Genomic DNA, 21,138 nt, shown 5'->3' on the forward strand with positions numbered 1-21,138 from the left:
AGTTTTTATTTCATTTTTTTTTCATTTAAAAGCAACGTGCGTAAAGTACAAGGGAATATTTAATAAGTTTTGTGCAGCTTCGAAGAACATTTATTTGAACATATTTTGCCAAATAAGGGAATAAACTGTAGAAAGTCAGCGGGTATTTTCTGAAGCTCTTGTTGTCCACCGAGGCTATTAGGGCACGTCGGTGGAGAAAACCGGATGTCATCAAGGACCTGTGTATGTAAACATTGAACGGAGCTATAGGTAGTTCACACGGTCACGGCTGCTCGATCTCTCCTTTTGCTGCGGCCCGCCGAATTGCCGAATAAGCACCTCTAAACCGGCCGCGCCTGCGATCGCGTGAGGGCCATGTACGCTAAGTTGGAGAAGAACGATTTACCCTGCTCTTTGAGAAGCTGCTCTGAGTCATTAGAGGAAAGATAAGGAAAACGATCGGGACGCGCGGCAGACACAGCCGCTTCGGTGCGAAGCTTACCGAACGGGCCTTCAATCACAACTGTAGAGATTGGTAATTAAGCACTCTGCTCCTCGGCGACTTGCCTGATCCACGCGCATTCTCCTGTAAAGTCATCCGGAGACACCAATGAAGGATGGACAACGTCCATGGTTGCCGCTGAGTCTCGAAGGGCTCGACACGTTTTCCCATTCACACTAATTTCTTTGAGATACGGCTCTAACAACCGCATGTTCTTTTCCTCGGATACTCGGATTGTTGCGAAAGCAAACTTTTGCTTACAGTTTATCGCGATGTGCCCTTCCTTTTTGCAGTTTTAGCAGATTAGCGGCTTTCGTGATTCAAACGCCTGTGTGAGTGCGTTGTTTGGGAACTTCACTCGATTTCTCCGCTTCCGTTTGCCCTTCCCCTACAGTGTCCTTTGTAAGAGACGGGTCCTTCCTGAAATTACGGTGCAAGCGGGTTTCCGTTGATCAGGTTTCTTTGAAAAGCCCTCTTTCCTGTCATATTTTTCAACGCGCACTGCCCTGCTATGCAACTTTCGGCGAGTATATCACTCCTCAGCTAACTCTGCTGCCTTGTTTAGCTGTACTTCACCAAGTTTGTCCTGCGGCAAAGCTTGACATCGTCCTCAATGCAGCGGTAGAATTGCTCCAATGCAATGCATTCTACCACTTCATCGCGTTCGTCATAAACACATTCCCCCTTGAGCCATTCAATTGAACCGGCTTTAAGACGAAACGCGAAGTCAACGCGTGACTCTTTCCCCTTTTTAGCATACCGGAACCTTTGCCTGAAAGCCTTGGGTGACAACTTATAACGTACCAAGAGCACTTCCTTACCTCGTCATAGCTCTCAAACACTTCCCTCGACAAGCAAGTTATCGCGTCGGACACTTCGCCGGGAAAAAGAGCTAACATGTTCTGCACCCAAAGAGACCGCTCTAAAGCATTTCGCTCAGAGACGTGTTCAAACTTGACGAGATACTTCGCCATGCCCTCGCCTACTACGAACGGTGGCAGTTGGCCCCGAATTCTATAACCGCTGACCTGAACTGTCGCAGACGCTACACTAGGCGCCTGCGAACACTGTAGGATTTCCAATTCTATTCGTTTCAACTCGAGGCGCCCCTGTCTCTCGGCCTCCTCACGCTCGCGACGTTCGCGCCTTTCAGCTTCTTCAGGTTCGCGAAATTCTACTTCTCGCCTTTCAGCCTCCTCGCGGCGTGCTTTGATATCCACCCAGGCCTCATCGAATTCCTCAGCCGACACTCCTTCATCCTTCATGATCTCAAGGATCCCTTGCTTTCGTTTCGCACGGCCCAAAGTAAGGCCAAGTTCCTCGACGAGTTTCTTCACTTTAAGGTTCTCTATCGTTCACGCTAGCATCTTGCTGTTTGCCCCTGTTAAGAATCTACTTGCCGTACCCACTGTAAGTCTACTAGCAAGACACGCAAGCGATTTTTAACACTGCCGTGTTTACACCCTCCGCATTAACTTTGGTTTCAAAGCGCTTCGACTTGACTTTAAACGATCAAAGCTTACTCTAATGCTTCACACAGCCCTTCTCTAAACTACTATAACCTGTGCTAGAGTAGTCTGGTGAACTAAGGGGAAAACATCAGGCACTCACCACGTCGGTGTCTCTGACGCCGGCCGATTCCGCAGCTGCCATCCACTGTTACGAAGCGTGCCGCCGACGAGGTTACGATGGGCGCCACGAAACTCGCCACTTAAAAACGACACCGGCCGCGCCGACAGCGAAGGGGCTCGAAGCAACGAGAGCACAGAACACCTACGAGAGGCTTCCCTGACACATAGATCAACTGCAGGTGACGCGCCGCTGGGCTTTTTAGATAGACACCGGGTGGATCTTTGCGCCACAAACGTCCAACCAGAAGCGCCGCTGGCCGTGACGTCAGAATTCTCCAACGGGGACCCGCCACTGCGCGTGGTCACCCAAGGACGAGGGAGGTCGCCACGCATTGCGTAACACTCGCCACACAGGAAGGCGCCGATTGCTTCATCGGGATGGTGGGGTGAGGGAGCTCGCTGTGCGTTGCGTAAGACAGCCCGGCGCCACCGCTTGATGACGTCGTTGAGTTAATCGCGTCAGGCGGGCTCGATCGCTGGCCTTGACACAGTTTGCCTTTGCAGAGGCAGGGGCGTTCGGTGTGGACTCCCAGGCGTAACAATTCACTTTAGCTGATTAGTGTCCGTTAACTGAGTGACACGTATTAGCGCAAGGACTACGACGAACGCAGGAAAGAGGATGACCCTAGCCGCGGCTCGCGGTGGTCTAGTCGCTCAGGTGGTCGGCTGTTGACCCGCAGGTCGCGGGATCGTATCGCGGCTGCGGCGGCTGCATTTTCGATGGAGGCGAAAACGATGTAGGCCCATGTGCCCGGATTTTGGTTGCACGTTAAAGAACCCCAAGAGGTTCCCTCCATTACGGCGTTTCTCGTAATCATATGGTGGTTTTGGGACATTAAACAGCATATATCTATCAATCGATCCTGGTCGCGGCGGTTAGAGCCGTGTGATGTCACCGAACGTTAAAGAACACCAGATGGTTGAAATTTCCTATAAATTTACTCCCATGGCTCATAATGATATCGTGGTTGTGGCACGTAAAACCATGAATATTATTAAAACGTTTCTATTGTAACTATATAGTTCATTAGCTTCGATTTAGACATTTCTACGAACTTATTCAAGTCCAGCAAAATACCAATTTACTCCCGAACACCGACAATAGTGGGTTATATGTAGATCCTAAATGCAATATAGATTTTGAGGTGTTTTGGTGACATTGGAGAAAAAAAAAATGCTGGAAAAGGTCTAATGATGTCAGTAAGAAAAAGAACTACATTTCGCTCAGTTTCTCTAAAGAAGAAAAAAATAAATGCACATCTGTATTAGATGTGCACCGTCAGACTGGTGTTGTGCATGAAGTGAAGCAATGTCTAATTTGTTTTCGGTTATATGACAAACACTCACTAGCCCAACAATTATTTCTTAGAGGTAGACTGTTCTCCATACATACGCCCTACTCGATGCACGCGGCGAGTTTGGCTGTTCGATGGAAGTAAGAAGGAAGCACAGGATCATCGTCTTGTTCTCACTGGTACGACCAAGGACGAAGGCAGAATTTTTTTTTTTGGGGGGGGGGGGGAGGGGGCACCTTTGTGAGCTGGTGAGTATGTGTTTTAGAAAGGGCGCGTAGCCGGTGTGCCATCCCTTGGCTACACCACAGCCCTACGATAACGAAAAACTGCATTAGTAATATTGGGAATAATTAAAACGTAGTGATTCGGTGTTCAGTTTGAACTAAATAGCCGAGGTATAATGTGTGTTTTATTTGTAAAGGTACGCTGAGAGCACTTATTTACGCGTCGTGACGTATTTCCACGACATATATCTATGGTTTCAAAGTGAATCGGACACCTATCAGTACTGATCCTCTTTATAATTGTGTACTTAGCGCACATACTTGCGTGTTGTGGCGTATTTATCTTCGTGAGACATATCTAGGTATAATGTGAATCAGACGGTTATCAAAAAATCGATTCCTTTTAAATATGCTCACTTATACATATAAGATTTATTACACAAACTTTGCAAGAGTTCGTAAATGCAGGGCTTTGCGGAAATGTGGTTTCCGGAAATGTCTGAGTATGTTTTCCAGTGAGCTGCTAAAAACTCCACCCGGTTAGGCAGGAATGGGCCCGGTAGCTTTTTGAAAAGAGCACGGACTTTTTTACCTAAGGGTTCGTTCACACCGAAGGCGAGGGGTTCGTTCACACCGAATCCACCGGCTCCGCCTTCAGCGAGGGCAGGTGGACAGCGCAGCCCCGAACGATCAAACCCTGGCCGTCCAGAGTGCCCGTGAAGGGCCACCAAGCTTGGCTTGACGGTCCCTACTTGGGATTAGCGGGATGGTGCGGCGTCTCCCCTGCGTCTTCTCAGGACCGAAATAAAGTTTCGATCAATCAATCAAAAGGAGGCACGTGGTCTGATCAGAAGCACGCTGTCACCATTTCGAAAAGCCCGCTTTGCCTTCACATAAACAGTTACAATCTCTTCGAACCCGGTGAGCAATAAAGGATTATGTAGTAAGCGGTGATCTAAAAGTCGAGCAACGCGATAGACAACAGTTGGTGAGCAACAAAGAGATGCTGTCATCGCCGCGAAATCGAGATTGCGCGCTCGCGCATGACCACGTATATACGAGTGGTATCTCTTTGACGGCACAAAGAAACGATGAGCGGAAAAGCAACAGTGAAGATTGCAGCACAGAAAAAAAGAAATTATTCCACTCACAAGCGACGAACTGGCCGACCAGCTTTGGGCCGTCCGGCAAGCTGAAGATGCCGCCCGGGTGCAAGAACTTCGAGCGGCCACCTGAGGCACCGCGACATAATCAACGGAGAGTGAGAAGAGACAGGGGTTAATCCCCTCTTCCCCCCCCCCTCACACGATAAAACTGCTGGACTTTAAAAAAAGTTTATTCATTCATTCATTCATTCATTCCATTCGCAATAGATACCAGCACTTGCTCGCCCTGCTATTGAACGAGTAGAAATATTCCCACATTTTTCCAGTAGAAACAGTGCCGAAAACACACAAGATCGACTACATGCGACGCGATTGTGCCATCGCGTATTATATCTGACCCTGAACGCATTGAAACCTTTCAGGTCATCTCACAGACTCATACTTTATTTAGATTGAATCAGTTAACACAAGTTGATGATTGATTGATTGATTTGTGGGGTTTAACGTCCCAAAACCACCATATGATTATGAGAGACGCCGTAGTGCAGGGCTCCGGAGTTCACACAAGTTTCAGCGCGCCAGAATGAAAAAAAAAATGGCAGCATATTTACGGAGTGAATGATGGAAAGTGGGGCGAAGCATTCGTCCGTCCATTTGTTCTTGCTTCCATCCGTCCATGCGTCCGTCTGTGTGACCGTCCATGCCTCCATCCGCCCGTCCGTGCGTGCGTCTATTCGTGCATCCGTCCCTGCGTTCGTCCATGCATCCGCCCCTGCGTCCGTTCATGCGTCCATCCATGCATCTGTCTGTGTGCCCTTTCGTACATCTATTCAACACTCCAAGTACCACCATCTCGCATCTTTTCATCATATATTCCCCATATAGAAGCACCGCCATCCAGCGGACATTCCAGGGACGAAACGAGAGGTGGCACACGCACACTTTCTTACGGCTTGCGCTTCGTGTCTACTTCCCACATTTAACCACCTCGAGTTCATGGTATATACAAGTTCATTGTATTCACGGCACTGCGGCCCAACGCTCGCTAAATAACCTTTCTAACACCAAGGAGGTTACGCCCAGCGAGTATAACATAGCAACCTTTTCCTGTCAGATAGTGCTCAATGTACGTGCCAATGGCTGCTAATAGGAAATGAGAGACAGGAGAATTCGGCTTTTACTTTCTTGCGGCTTGCGCTTGGTATCTCCTTCCCACCTTTAACCACCTCGAGTTCATGGTATATACTAGTTCATTGTATTCATGGCACTGCGGCTCAACGCTCGCTAAACCTTTCTAAAACTAAGGAGGTTACACCCAGCGAGTATAACGTAGCAACCCTTTCTTGTCAGATAGTGCTCAATGTACATGTCAATGGCTGCTAATGGGGATCGCAGCGTACGCGTTAACTAAAAGCCAAATGCTCCTGCCTCTCATTCCCCCTTAGCAGCCATTGGAATGTACATTGAGCAATATTGCCACAGCTCGACCATCGCAGAAGACGCGTACCACAATTCGCGTTCGTAAAAGCCGTCAAGCAAGTAGCAAGAAAGCCGCGCCATGGAACGCCGTCCTGCACGCGCCACGATGCTACGCCATGGGACTGGCACGAGACTCGAGGGGCAGAAGAGGAGACCGACGAAGTTAGAGTCAGCGGCACAGACATTTTTTGGCTGACCATTTTTAGCTTCGAGTTTACGGGCACAAGTTCGCCCTAAATAAAGAGTTTATATAGTACCAGGTGCTATATTTATTCGTAACAATATCTTTTATTGTTCAACAACGTACAGAAGAAATCTCACGCCGGCACCACCTTGGAGGTCAAAATGTTGTACTTGTTACATACTACAACGGCTATGAGGGACAAACAGGTGCAGCTTCGCCTCTAAAAAAGTCCCTGCATATCTATGGAGTGAATGATTATGAGTGGAGCGAAGCGCCCATCCATCTGTCTGTCCATCCATCCATCCATCAGTTCCTATCACACTGGAGGACACATCGGACGGACGGACGCATGAACGCTTCGTCCCACTCACCATCATTCACTCCGTGCACGGATATGCTGTGACTTTCCCATATGAAAACCACTAAAGCCATCTAGTGGCATTGTTTTTGAGTGCGGAGAGAAATATCATTCGAAACGTGCTACGCCCCAGCGGAGACGCTGAGCATGAAAATGCATTTGAATGGGGTTTATTGATCCAGTGGAATATGCAGGTTCAACCAACCCCTAACGAACGAAAACTTCAAGCGACTGAAAACTGGCCAGAACGTTGTTATGCCACAGACATTGTCCTCGTTCGGGAGCACTTCTCACGAGATCGAGCGCTGTTCCGACGGAGTGTCTTCCCCCTCCCTGCGCCGCCTTCCGTGCAGAAGAATCGTGCAGTTCCGGGGATAACGTCGTTTCCTTCGCCGAACCACCTTGCAGTTCCGGGTATGGCTGCTTCTCCTCCGCCGAGCCACTGTGCCGTTCCGGGGAACTGGTCTCGCAGAAAAGACCAAAACGTTATTTAGGGCCGTGCATGTTTAGAGGATGTGCCCCAGCCGACGTTGTCGTGCTGGCCTGCTCTGTAAAAAAAAACGACAACCTGCTACAGTAAACGCTCCTTCTTGTTGCTGTTTTCAAAACGGATTGCCTCCCTGCTTCGCTTTCGGGCAAAGGCTTCAGCGAAGTCCGCTCGACGGCTCATCACTCTTCGCCACCGCTACCCTCGCGACACAGCGAATACCTAACAACGTGCAATTGGGCCCTTGCTGAAAAGAAAATCCTATTAAATGTTGTGATAGCTTCGAGCATCCTTTTCACGTTGTGGAAAGTATTTATATGTTTGAATGAAGTTTAAAAATAACAAAAGATCGGCACGTTGCTTGGCCTTGCAGAACAGCCCTGCAGCTATAGATTATGGAGTCGATTACAATTCTGTACATACATCTGATCCAATCATGCACGCCGCAATTAGTACTCAAAATTAAATTATGTATACACCCACTCTATACTCTGCGCTGCTTACGATGGTACGGTGAGAAGCTTATTGCTTCACTGATATGCGGAGTTTAACGTCGCAAAACCATCATACAATTATGAGAGACGCCGTATGGTGGAGGGCTCCGGAAATTTCGACCACCTGGGGTTCTTTAGCGTGCACCCAAATTTGAGCACACGGGCCTACAGCGTTTGCGCTTCCACCGAAAATGCAGCCGTCGTAGCCGGGATTCGATCCCGCGACCTGCGGGTCAGCAGCTGAGACACTAGACCACCGCGGCGGGGCGTACATATATGGTGAGAAGCGGCCCTGCCTTCACGGTAGCCAGAATAGGACATGTCGAGCATGGAATCGCGACGCATGCGTGCAACTTCATATGCACCGCGTGTAGAAAACAAAAATCTCATAACAAATCACTCTACCGGGAAGTAGCACACTTTCGACCGGGACAAATGAGACAAGATGTACACGAGACCGATAACAAGTGTTTCCCGGCCTTTCGCACGTTACCATTTCGTGATTAGACAATCTGATCAGTACGCTTTTCGTTGCACTCAAGAAAGGACGTTTCTTGAAAATTGGACATCGGTCCCTTCAGGTATCTATTGAAAATCTGGCTAGAAATGGCATAACGTGTCAAGGCTTCATTTTTTTTTCTGCCGCATGTTCTGATAAAACAACGAGCGAGAAAGGAGGTACATTTTCCTATCATTTATCTTCCTACACAGCTCTTTACCCTCCTCCTAACTATGCAGAGGTGGGCTCCTTTATCGGTTGCGGAAGCATGCGCCTATATTATCTTCAAAGCACTAATATACTAGTGCGTGCTCTCCGCCTTAGTCTTTCTTTCTTTCCCGCGCACTTGCGCAGAAGCAAATCAGAACGCGAGGTAGCACATCGTCCAGCACATGTGCTGACGAACTGGCGCCTTGTGGAAGCCCGCATTCACAGTTCTTCATTGATGCTGTAGTGCCCGGAACTACATGCGTTGTGATCTTCGAAGGTCTCGGTGAACCTGTGAAGCCGGCTTCAGGAGCACGCTGCGGGTGAGTGTTACTTTCAGCACCCAACTACAAGTTTACTTTCTATTGGAATAATTATTCATTCATTTTCATGAGAGGGCCGGCTTTATGGTTTAAGTATAGGGCAGGTAAAAGCAAAATACGAGAATTAACGGTGAAAGTTCAGTTCAAATAGTGAGTTACAAAAACATATTCGCATTTTTTTGTAATATTGATACGTATGCACATACGCATTGTTCGAACACTTGACCTCTGAGGAATTCGCCAAAGTGAACTGCAGTGCTCTCTTACAGTGGCCAAAAATACTATTGTTGACTTCTTTCTCTGTTTTCGAAACCTAGCTTAAGGCCCGATATATTGTTCGGGGGCGGGCAGTTCGAATCGGGAATCCTTTTCGGAATAAATTATCCAGAAAAGGCTGGAGCACTTTTCACACATGGCCAGCAATTTTCGTGAGAAATGGGGACAGTATTCGAGCCGTGCGGCACGAGGCATAGCGCAAAGGTCTCGCCAGACAAGACCAGCGCTTGGGTTGCGCGTGACGCCTCTGCATACGTGATGATTAAGTATGCAGCCGAAGCTTGAGAATTCTGAACGTTTGTTTAGTGAACGTAAACCTTTACGTAATGTAAACTATACCTGCCTGATAGGCTTTAAGTTTGACGCCATATCTAGCAATTGCACCTTCGTTCGTAACTCGAGATATCCGCACTGCGAAAACGTCAGCCGCCGAAGAAAAAAGCCGAAGTGCGAGCACCAGTAGCGATAACATTGTTTCAGCTTGATTACCAAATACCCATGATAGAATGGCCTAAAACAGGGGCTTTTAGCTTGTACACGTGTACTTCTTTACGTTAACGTGTTAGCGGATAACGGTTTGCGTTTACCGTAACACCGGAACGCATGTTTTTCAGTGTTTTAGCTCCCATACGTAAACATAGAACTTTACGTTTTCGCAAACCATAAATGGTGATGCCAACTGCTTTCTAACATTCCTGAGGATGAAGCCGCTCTGGCTTCTGAGTTTGGGTTTCTGAATTCAATTTTTTGTTAGTTTTATATTTGCCACAAACTATATTTAATTTGGATAGACATCAGACTCTAGTTTTGCAGACGCGCATCGCCATGTGTCGACACAGTTTTGGATCGACAGGTGGCGATACTGCCTTGCACGGTTAGCTGTACGACAGCGTGCATTTACGGTGTGCGAAACAACGATTGAGCTAAATATGAGGTCTGTTTGCGCATTCAACAATCCGGGAAAGAGCTAGGATTTTGGCTCCACTATTCGGACGCGTCACCGAACCGCCATGAAGTGCTTTCGTGGTTTACGCGCCAGAACGACGGCGAAGACAAGAGCAGACGCGAAACCTCAGCGACGAAGAATGACTTCAGGGGACGCCACTGTTGCGCTACGAATCGCCACAGGCGTAAAGCAATTCAGTGTTACCGATTTTCGTATCTGTCGCGAAGTACAACGGTGAGAGCGCTGGATACGAGCCGTATAGTGTTGGGTAAGCGAATAGCTCGCGTTCTCCACAGCTGCTCGCATGAGAAAGTGTGGTGACGTAGGTACCCTGTTATCGTTTTGAGCAGCCTTGACGGAGGACCGTGGTGACTTCGATTATGAAGCTCAACGGAGCCTCCTCTGACCGGTGATGTGCGCCGCGTTATGTGCAGATTGGCGACGCCTGCGATAAACATCGCACACGCCGTGATGCCTGGTGTAATCTGGAGTGGCCACCACACAGCATCGCGCACGCATGCTTTGAAGGCTCCAAGTTCCGGCTTTAACTAGCAAATGCTAGCATGTACGCCATGCAGGTAAATTTCGAAGTGTAAGTCGTGACCACAAAATGGTTTTTCTTGGCGTTGGTCTCTGCGATTGCCGGAGATGTATCTCGGAGGCCTCGCTTTTGCCTGCCGTTGTACACCGAGAAAGACGACGCGCATGCACGTGTCCCCATTTGCAATGTATACAAAATGGAAGCCCGGCCGTCAACATGAAATTCTAGAATGCTTCGTGAAACATTTCTACGCACATGAAACCAGCGATAGGATCGAGAATACAACTGTAAAGGCGAAAATTGCCGTCCGGAGTGATTCGCGCTAGATAAAACGAGCTTCGTATACCACTGATCGTAAAAATAAATTGCTCGTGTATGCACTTCAACGCTTTGGCAACATGTTTACGCCTAAATTTACGCCTTTATGCGTTCTTCAACACTCGTCGAAGTGCTTGCCTCGATGTCCTGCGATCCTCGCTTGCTCTTAAAGGGCCCCTGACACCAAATTCGGAAACTCGACATGCTTGTGTTCTTTGATAGTACTGCATGCGGGGCCACCTCTGACTGGTTATTAGTGGCGACCGTTGCCTAGAAGTGATATTAATTTGGTTTTAAGGTAAGGGCGCGTGCTACTCCGAGAAATAAGGCACAATCGCCATTTTCTGTGGTGTCACGTAGATAGGGGATCCACTTGTGACGTTGCAGAGCTCAAGAACATCTGCGGGGCGCACACAATGCCGCGTCATGGAACCCGGCGAGAAGTATTGTTCGTCACCCTTCTCGTTCTGTTGTCGGGATGCTCTCGAGGTGGTTTACTCCCGTATTCACAAACGCTCCTCGACTCGACTTTCACCCTTCACTTCACATAATTTAGCACTGCGCCACCACTCGGCTAAAAATGACGCTGCGCTGCTCAAGAATTGCAGCAGACTGTTGCTTATGTGCAGTGACTTGCCGTACCTAGAGACGGCGCTCCCATCGTCTTTCTCAAGTGAAGGCCAAGCGTTGAGTGAAGGAAGGTTCTAGAATACGAGGGATAGTCTGCTTACGCGAAGAATGCTGTTCTTAATTTCTGAGGGAGACATGCGCAAAGCCCCACATCGTTTCATTATTCACCGCCCGCTGGTCCCCCTATTTGAATATAGCGTGTTTCATCGTCGCCGAAGCTTGAGCACACGTAGTTTCAGGTACTGCTTCACTGTGGGGAGCTAGTTTTTGACGGTATTTAGGCGGGCGTGTTGAACTGACGAAAAATCGTTCTGAATTAACGCCGCTAGCATTAATTATACGATGCGTTAGAACATTTACGATGTACGGTTTCGGCATTACCAGACGCAAAGCTACAAATGACTGTAAAAAAAAAATCGGCAGATCCCACGTACCTGGAAATCTACGTTATGCAAAGCATGCGGAGGGAAGGTGACCATGTTGCATTTTTTTTTTGTTGAGCAACAGGTCACGAAATGACGCTAAATATATGTACAAATGTTACAAACACAGACATATGTCGAATAGTTGCAGATATAACCAGCTGTTTATACAAGCGCAATAATGCCGACTAGAACCTGCGTATTATCAACACCAGAAGCTGATCTGAAGCGCTGATGCTCGCGAGGATGCTGGCCCTGGACACTGCTATATGAATCTAACTTAAGTGCATGGCAACTAACCACAAATATTAAGGTTAACCTGACGTGATGACTGTATCGAAGTAGTACATCAAAGTACTAATGTATATAAAATTGGGTGGGCAGCACTGCAACCAGTATTGGCGTTTCACGAAGATTAGCGTCTATTTGAACAGTAATTTCAAGACCTGTCGTAGCTTTGTGGTAAAACGTTTTATTGCCGCGCAGAATACTTGGGTTCGATTCCAACTGGTACTCTAACATTTATTCTTTGAATTCTTCTTGCCGACGCTACCGATGTCGGGTATTGCTTAACGCTCGCGCGTTAAAATTGTCAATGTGTGTTCTCGTCGTTCCTGGGTAGGTACGAAGTGTCAACCACTTGTGGCACATACCCGCATACCAGCGGCACATACTCGCCTGTGGGTATGTGCCGCGAAGTGTTTGACTACGTACACAACAGCATTGCGACATTATTGATGTCTTGATCAGCGCGTCATATTTGTCAAACCATCTTACCCTCCCATGCTAATTTCGGTTCACGCCAAGTTAAGGGGGTGACCATGAGCGCACCCAAACCTAAGTGGCTAGATAGATAGATAGATAGATAGATAGATGGATGGATGGATGGATGGATGGATGGATGGATGGATGGATGGATGGATGGATGGATGGATGGATGTGGATGGATGGATGTGGATGGATGGATGTGGATGGATGGATGTGGATGGATGTGGATGGATGGATGTGGATGGATGGATGGATGGATGTGGATGGATGGAAACGCTCAAAGTCGCCGAAGTTCGCTAGAAAATGCTTGGCATTTAAAACTCGCAAACAAAATTTTCGCTGTCAGGGGTCCTTTAATTTGTGAGTTGCAGCACGCCAAGATAACTGAAATTTCTTTTACATTGTACCCGCAGTTCACTTTGATGGGCTTCCTGAAGCGAGGTTGTATTTAACCTTGCTTCAGGTTTTGATCAAGAAGCTGAAGCTTGTCAGGTCCTTGATTTTCAGGAAATCACGCTTCAGCATAAATGAAAGACGATGGTCTATGCACGTTAGTTTGCGAATGGCCCTCTTTGCACTACACAGGTATGGGCAGCGAAGCGATGAAGGCGTTGGTGGCGGCGTTTTCCGCAGCGTCGCCTCGGCAGAGTCTGATGTCTATGAGATATAATTACCGCTGTGGTAAAATTGCGAGTCGTTTTTTTAATTCGTATACAGTATACCCGCATTCACAAAGAGATCTAGAAATACAAGGTTATTGACACAATGGTGTCGACATCTTGTGACACTTCGTGCAACCACAGTCATAAACATATGGCTTACGGCTTATGCTTTTCAGGTGAAGATGATCAAAAAGGTAACTCTTAGTGACAACGCCACAGGTTTTTACACCAGATGTACAATGCACGATGTTTCTGCAATAACAATATTGCGATTTCATGATGATGATGATGATGATGATCATTTAGCTTTGCTGGCACTCGCCCACAAAGGGGGATCGGCTAAGAACCGAGCGGCAGGATCATCAAGTGAGTTAGTTATGAGTCAGGCATTCAGGTAGTCTCGTAGCCGGAAATAATAGTAGTAGACTAACAAGGCAATCTCTTTGTTGCCAATATGTACGCACACATGGCAGAGTAAACCTCCCTGTGACTATAACCCTATGTAATCCCTCCGAAGGAGTTAATGTTATTACGGCAAAGACAACCATTCGTTTTCCTCGTCAGGCACACACGCGCGTCGCCCCTACAATATCGATTGCATGCATGTAGCGTAATCCCCGGCGGCAGAAGCGTCGTCTCGGCGCATCTCAATGTCACCGTCCCTGGGAGAGTGGTAGGGTTTCAAGCGTGTAACATGTACATCGGTAGCATGTGGGGCACACGAAGGCGATGGGGCGACAGTCCCATTCAATCTCGTGCAAGTTAAATATAGCTTAGATGTGGTTAGCATCACCATTTCTGGTTTACGAAAACGTGGTCATGCGTTTACATTACGCACGTAAACGTTTACATATATAAGAATCTAAAGCGTTGAAAAGCATGCGTTCCGCTAAGACGGTAAACGCAAACCGGTATCCGGTTACACGTTAACGTAAAGAAGTATACGTATACGTACAAGTAAAAAGCCAATATTTACACTTAGTCCCCACTGACCGAAACTCAGTTTTCTCTCTGAGTCGCCATATAGGAAAGCTTCCGCAAATAAAATAGCTGTCACTTTTTGGGGGGCGCTAAATGCTAGTCCTATAGGTCACTATAGTCTTGGTGAGAGGCCTTACGCTTGTCACATATAATGAGATATGTTACTTGAACTACCAATACTGATCAGTGTTTTTTTAATTCTCTTTTTCGCATTAAGGTGTGGTCGCACCCACGACTTCGACGACTGATACCTCTGAAGACGTGTACGCGCAAGTTAAAATTCTGTGCAAGTACTTCACCGAAAGGACGCAAGGACACAACGAATGTTCCTCGGTCCCGTATAGGAGCATTTCACAAACCGGACACTTTCGGAAATTTGTATCGACAACTTGCATGATCACCTCACTGCGTTTAACTCCGGTGTTCTGCAAGCCGCGCTTCTATGGCAGCCTAATTATCACGGAAAACAAACGCAGTTGGCTATGTCAATGACAAGTAAACAAGCAATATACTGCGACCCGAACACGAACGACTGGAACGCCGATCATGTAGACACTCAAGACACTGAAGTTCGAGAGCTTTATAGGAAAGGACTCGAAATCTTCCGAGACGAGAAAGAATCGCGTCGTCGCCAACGAAACAATCAGGATGGCCCCAAAGTCGCGTACGAAAATATTCCAGAGAAGGAAGCGACCATTCTTCGCAGATTGTTGAGATCAGGTCCACCCGTGAAGACGCTTCTCATACGCTATATTTCTCTAGGTGCGTTCAAGGCTGCCTTCCACAACCTCGACCGATGCCCTTCACTCATTAGTGTGTGTGTCCATGTTCATTTTCAAGGCGAAGTGTTCACTCTTTATACAGGGGTACTTAGACGCTTGCATTCATTGGAGCTTAGCTGCGAGAATCCAGGGAGTGGATACGCGAATCAGATTGCATGCTACATCAGAGAGAACAAGTGTTTGAAGGAACTACGCCTTCGCAACTGCTGTGGGGGTGACGAAGGTGCCGATGTGATCATCAATGCCCTCTTGTTGAACAATACACTCAAGGTATTTGCATTAATCGACATAAAGTCATCTTCGGACACCTTGATTAGTTTTGCGAAACTGCTTGCATTAAACTCGACGTTGGCTTTGGTAAGCCTAGGTGACGCGTGTCGCGTGGAAGCGGACGAAGTGTGGTCTCTATTGGCCCACGAACGCTACGCCGGCGTCTTCCAGAGGCTCCAGATCGTGTGGCCCGACGAGCTTCTATCGGTGCTCACCATACTCATGCGCAGACAAGCATGCTCGCGGGAGTTGTCCGTCAGGGTCTCTTCCTCGGTCAACAAGGGAATTCTTCGAGAGTTTTTTGAAGCCGTCGCCGAAAGCATGACGCTTCGTCGACTAGACTTTGAATCCGACGTATTCGACGAATTCGCGAGTGGCATAGCTTCTGTGCTGAACACTACCAGGACGCTTCGGGATATTTATAGTGAGAAGGAGGTGCGGCGTGGCAGTGAGCACCAAATGGTAACCATACTCAACGCCCTGAAGGAGAACACCTCCGTTATGGAGTTCACAATGTACGTCGAGACGGTGACGCCCGAAGTAGCGACGTCCCTCGCCGAGTTGCTCGCAGCGAACAAGGCGCTTAGAGAGGTTCACCTGTGCGAAGAATCTGGCATCTCACCAGGAGTAGGGGAAACCATCCTGCAGGGCTTGATGGCTAACTACACCCTGACTGAACTCACGGTTTGCTCTTTGTACGATGACAATGACATAACGCGCAAGATTGAAGCACTTCTGAATAGGAACTTTGAAATTCTCGAAAAGGCTGCCGACTTTGTCATTTCCGGCGGTGAGCAGGTGGGCTTGGATGCTCTGAAGAAAGTTCACTCGAGCGCTGGCTTTGTGCGCATGTTGAAGTCGAGAACAAAGAAGACGAGAGCAGCGACGCTCGAGGATTGTGGTCCTCCAAGACAAGGCTCGTTTTGATTTTAAATGAGCTCACGTTACCGCCATCTTGAGTATTTTGTGTGTTGACTTACAATTGCGGTGACTCTGTGTAGTGTGCATGAAGGTATAGAAAATGATCGATGTCGTAACGTTCTTAGATGCTGCACTTTGCGTAAAAATAAAGTGTCGATAATTCCGGGCTGTCAATGACTGCGCTAGTGCATTTACTGAAAACATCCTTTTTGCACACTTAGTTACGCCCATTACTATACCGCTCAAGTGCCCACAATAATTTTAATTGACAGATAATATTGCTTGTTTTTTGTGTGTTTAAAATTTTTGAAAAACCCTCCGTTGGATGTAGTTATGTAGGGGCAATGTGAAATATTCTCAATGGCGGTATTAATGAGAACTAACAATGGTGCGGGGAGAAGTATAGGACGTAAGAAGTAATCCTTATGTTACATATTATAATGAAATAATTGGGAGCGCCAACTAACGGGGCACAAGGAGACTGAAACTGATTATTCAACGAAGATATCATGTACCAGAAACACAAGAAGAGAAAGGGAAAAACTAGGGGGGAAGGTTCCACCGTGATCAAGTGTCGTCCAGAAACGAGATTTCACAATCTAACAATTATATAAACGGTGAACTGACGCAACTATCAATATTCTTTTTAATAAAAAAAAGGCTTCCGCAATCCCTCTACTTTTTTGTGCCGTGATGTCTGCACAAGGCAAATGTGCGCAAAAATTCAGGTACGCAGCCACATTTTTTGCAATGGGCGGAGGACAGATGTAAACCCGGGGCTGAATTCAGACCATTGTAGTGTTCTCGCAGGCGAACGTTCGGGCAGCGCCTAGTCTGCTCAATACATAACCAGCCACAAGACAGTGGAATACATTAAACGACGTTAGACCGACAATTGGTGAAAAAAAAAATGGTACGCTTAACACCACAACCTTTCCTCACGAGCCCTGCCTTCACTCTGCTTTTTCGGTCAATTCTAGAACACGTTTGCTGTAATTTTTTCCACTTGCGGAAAATACAACGTCCAGGTTGAATTTTTACCACGTTTTTTTATGTGAAAACCAGTGCACATATGGGACTACCGCAAACTCAAGTCGTTTATCTGCATTCTTTATGGGACATCCCTTTCCTTTCTTTTTGCGCGGTACCTTCTGAATGGCGAAAATGAGAACATTGGGCGGAAGGCCTGCGTCTCGCAACTAAATATTTAATTTGAAAAAAAAACAGGCCGTTTTGTGGTGACAAGATTTCGTTACAGCAGAATTAAGGTTAATCGTAATAGCCGATTTCACTACGTTAGAATGTGAAGAAGAGTCGCCCAAGATTGGTTTTTTTTAAGCGGGGAGAGTAAGAGCAGCATAGGTGATATCTTCGTTAAGAGATAACTCAAGATCGAGAAAGTGCAATATATTATCCTGGTGAACATCATGCGTGAAACGCAGTTCATGTCCTTTTTGTTCGAAGGTTTCAATAATCTTCACCCGGTTTTGTTTCGAGGAAGCTGAATGAACGAGCACAAGCTAATCGTCCACGTATCTAAAGACGTCAATTAGGAGCACTGGTCCTGTGTGACACATTTCTGACTTATTTTGATAGGGCTTTGAAAACGGCACTGAGCCGGCTCGTATAATTAATGTTGAAGAGTTGATCTCCCAAGCAATATGGTCCCAAGCAAAGGGTCTCTCTCCCAAGCAATAGCAACGTTCGGCGAGCTTCGTGCCTCTATTCGGCAATAGAGTACGAGTAGGCCCGCCGTCAAAGCATATTATTCGCCGACGCGTTGGCTAGCACCACTCGCATAGAAAACACTGCGGCGTACATTCGTATGCGCGCCACCAGCCGCCTGTCAACACAAGCACGGTGATGGTGCTGCCATCTATAGCCGGATCACGGAGTGAATAGAGACTTTAGCAAAAAAAAAAAAAATCTCAGCAAAAAAAAGGAAAAAAAGAAGTTGTGTTGCTGTCATCATCCGCCATAACCTGAAGAGTAATGGTCGCACCGACGTTTGGCGGCGAAACGCTGCATGCCCGACTTGTCGAATGAGTGGTGCGGCAGCTTTAGAATTTTGGGGTTTCAAGCCCGAGAAACCTCACCATCTCCCTCGTATCTCCCGAAATGTCTCGAATGTGGAGCTCCTAAATTTTTGTTTCCCAAATGTTATCAAAAAAATCTTTTTTTTTTCGTTCGATATCCTCTGAACAGCTAAATAAGGTACCAAATGTATAATTGCGGAAAATTATTCCAAAGGCAACGATCGATTTCCATAGCATCATAAAAACAAGACAGCATGCATCGAACTCTGAAATATCTTTGTGGGAACAAAATACTTGTGCGAAAAAAAAAAAGCCACCAGTGCGCGCTTGGTGACGCACTCACCTGTGTCCTCTATGTCTCACTTCACAGCGTTGCCATCGTCATCCGTTTTCTGTAGCCGTGGTTTTTCGTTGCCTTTCTGTGCTTCAACGTGTGCTCTGTGGATTCGTGCGGCTGTGTACATGTCATCGTCGAGGTTGCAAGATCTTTGGGGGTTTTCGTCGCTACAAAAGGTATGTAGGACCACCCTGTTTTGACGGAGTTGAAATCGGATATTTGTCTTGCGCGTGAAAGGGGCGTAAGGTCAACAGTGTTTGCGAGGGCAAAGTTTTGAGTTCACCGCTGCTGTCTCCATTTCCTCTGCGCTGTGCGATGAGTAGGGGAAAAAAAACGCGGGCACGAGTAGGAAGGAAACCTTTACTTAACAAAAGTGTATAAAAACAAGCACTAAATTACTGGACTAAGAAACGACCCTAACCACGTCCCTAACAACGAAACCGTAGTGGTCATGCTTTGCGTGTACAAGGTCGCACATAATCTTAGGAAAATGGTCAGTGGTGCAGGCCTGAACTTGTTGTTTCCCTTAAACAAATTAAGCTTGGTATAGCTTGGTATAGGTTAGCTTAGTATAGCAAATTAATCGAGAGGTGTAAGACGAAAACATGTAGCAAGAAGCATCAGCAGCAGTTCGTTGAATGTTGCTGTGGTGTTGCGTATAAGATTCCTTTTTGTTCTGGACGTTGGTCAAACGGGGCGTTGTGCTGATCAAGGCATGCGTGTGAACGCGAACAAGGTCCGTAAACAATTACCCTCGAGATATAACCAACTGTCTGTTAATAGTAACGATGGCTCGGGTCAGCAGCCTTTTAAAGATTCAGCTTTTCCATCGAAACACTATGACGAATGCGCGTCACTCATTTCGGAAGCGTACATTATCTACGACGGCAGTGAAACATATGTGAAACTTCCCTCGTTTGCACTCCTTTAGAAGGAGTTAACATGTCTGCCTCACTGAGCGTTTTTGTTGCTTCTGCGATTTTCTTTTTTTTTTTTGAGATTGTGTAGCGGAATGTATATTTGTGGACTAGAAGAACAAAACACATATGGTTGTTTGTCAGCGCCATGGTTTGTGTCCTTTCTTGGTCCCATTTTAGCCCAGTTTTATTATTGAAAATCATGAACGAACCAGCGCAACTGCGTGTCCTTCTGTATATCGTTTGAGACGAATTGTGACGTAATTCGCTGAATTGTAACAATAAAATTAATACCCACTTTTCTTGATCTTTGTTACGGAACTATAGATCTCTCCCACACATCCCCATACTTTTCCCGCATCTCGTTTTGGTTTTCGCATGCGAGAGGGCTGTTGAAATATTATTATATGCACTAATGCGTGCCAACACGAAGAACTAACCAAGAGAACGACACCACGTAGAAATAACCCCAAGAATTCTCTATATATGAAGGATATAAGCTATGAATATAAGCTATGAATATAAGCTATAAGCTATGAACCGGCTCTTCTTCCATTTGTGTTTTCGGCTGCTCAAGAGGAGATGAAGTCAAAGAACTCGATATAACCGGTAGGCTCAACGCTTAGTACTATACTGTCCACTTGTTTTTTTTTTTTCATGAAGTTGCTAAGAAGAAAAAGCGCTCGAAAATTGGCACATTTTCAGTAGCCGACTCTGCATGTATGCTTCTGCGACAGATTCACTGTCAAATGACGTCATGTATGATATAGAAACAAACCACACGTGCAACAACAATAATGACCCTATTTATTGTTGTTAAACGTGGCAAAAATTAAAGGAAACCACGTAAAAGTTGATTCCGATAACTTCTCTTCTTGTCACGTATTGTTGTGCATCTTAATAATTCGTACGAACTACCATCATCGTACGCGGGAGTCGGTCACGCAAAAAAAAAAAAAGCTGCACGGCCGCCGCATTTGCAAAGACCACCATGGTTTATATTGAATTGCGAGGTATATATCAACCACCGGGCGCGGGATCACGACTTCTCTGTGTTTAGAACAAGTGGGTAACGATTCAGAGTACTAGGTACTCTACAGTGGGAGAACATATATAGCCGTGCCGTGGATTCCGATTAAGGCAACCCGTGCATTGCCAGTATGTCTCTTTCAAATTTAGAAAAATGTAGTAAACGATTTAGAGTATTTGGTACTCTACTATAGGAGAACATACGGCCGTCTCTTGGTTACACCCCGCCAACAATGCAGGTGGCATGCCGCCTGTGCATTTACCAGTTTATCGCCCTGCTGATGCGCAGGGGCGGCGCCAGGGGGGGGGGGGGGGCAAGGGTGGGCTGGAGCCCCCCCAAAATTCTCGCCTGCCCCCCCTATGCCCACCCAAGTGCCCGGAAGCATATATTGAAAACCTAGTAGGAGCAGAGCTAGCTTGCCCCCCCCCCCCCCCCGGAGGAACTCACTTTTCGTGGTTGCCCCCCCAGTAAAAACATCCTGGCGCCGCCCCTGCTGATGCGTGTGCACACCGCAGCTTCCTGAGGGGAAGATC

General features: G+C 46.9%; 1 protein-coding gene across 1 annotated transcript; it reads left to right on the forward strand.

Annotated features, from left to right (window-relative positions):
* Positions 1-8,560: 8,560 nt before the first annotated feature.
* Positions 8,561-16,459, forward strand: LOC142771832 (uncharacterized). Its single transcript, XM_075873733.1, has 2 exons — positions 8,561-8,768; positions 14,530-16,459. Exon 2 carries the CDS (start codon positions 14,795-14,797, stop codon positions 16,289-16,291), a length of 1,497 nt encoding a protein of 498 aa, XP_075729848.1. The 5' UTR covers positions 8,561-8,768; positions 14,530-14,794; the 3' UTR covers positions 16,292-16,459.
* Positions 16,460-21,138: the final 4,679 nt, after the last annotated feature.

Source organism: Rhipicephalus microplus, chromosome 9 (genome assembly GCF_043290135.1).
Source record: "Rhipicephalus microplus isolate Deutch F79 chromosome 9, USDA_Rmic, whole genome shotgun sequence".
Taxonomy (NCBI): Eukaryota; Metazoa; Arthropoda; class Arachnida; order Ixodida; family Ixodidae; genus Rhipicephalus; species Rhipicephalus microplus.

Coding starts and splice junctions, on each gene's coding strand:
- LOC142771832 (XM_075873733.1), top strand. CDS start 14,795: ATGTCAATGACAAGTAAACAAGCAATATACTGCGACCCGAACACGAAC.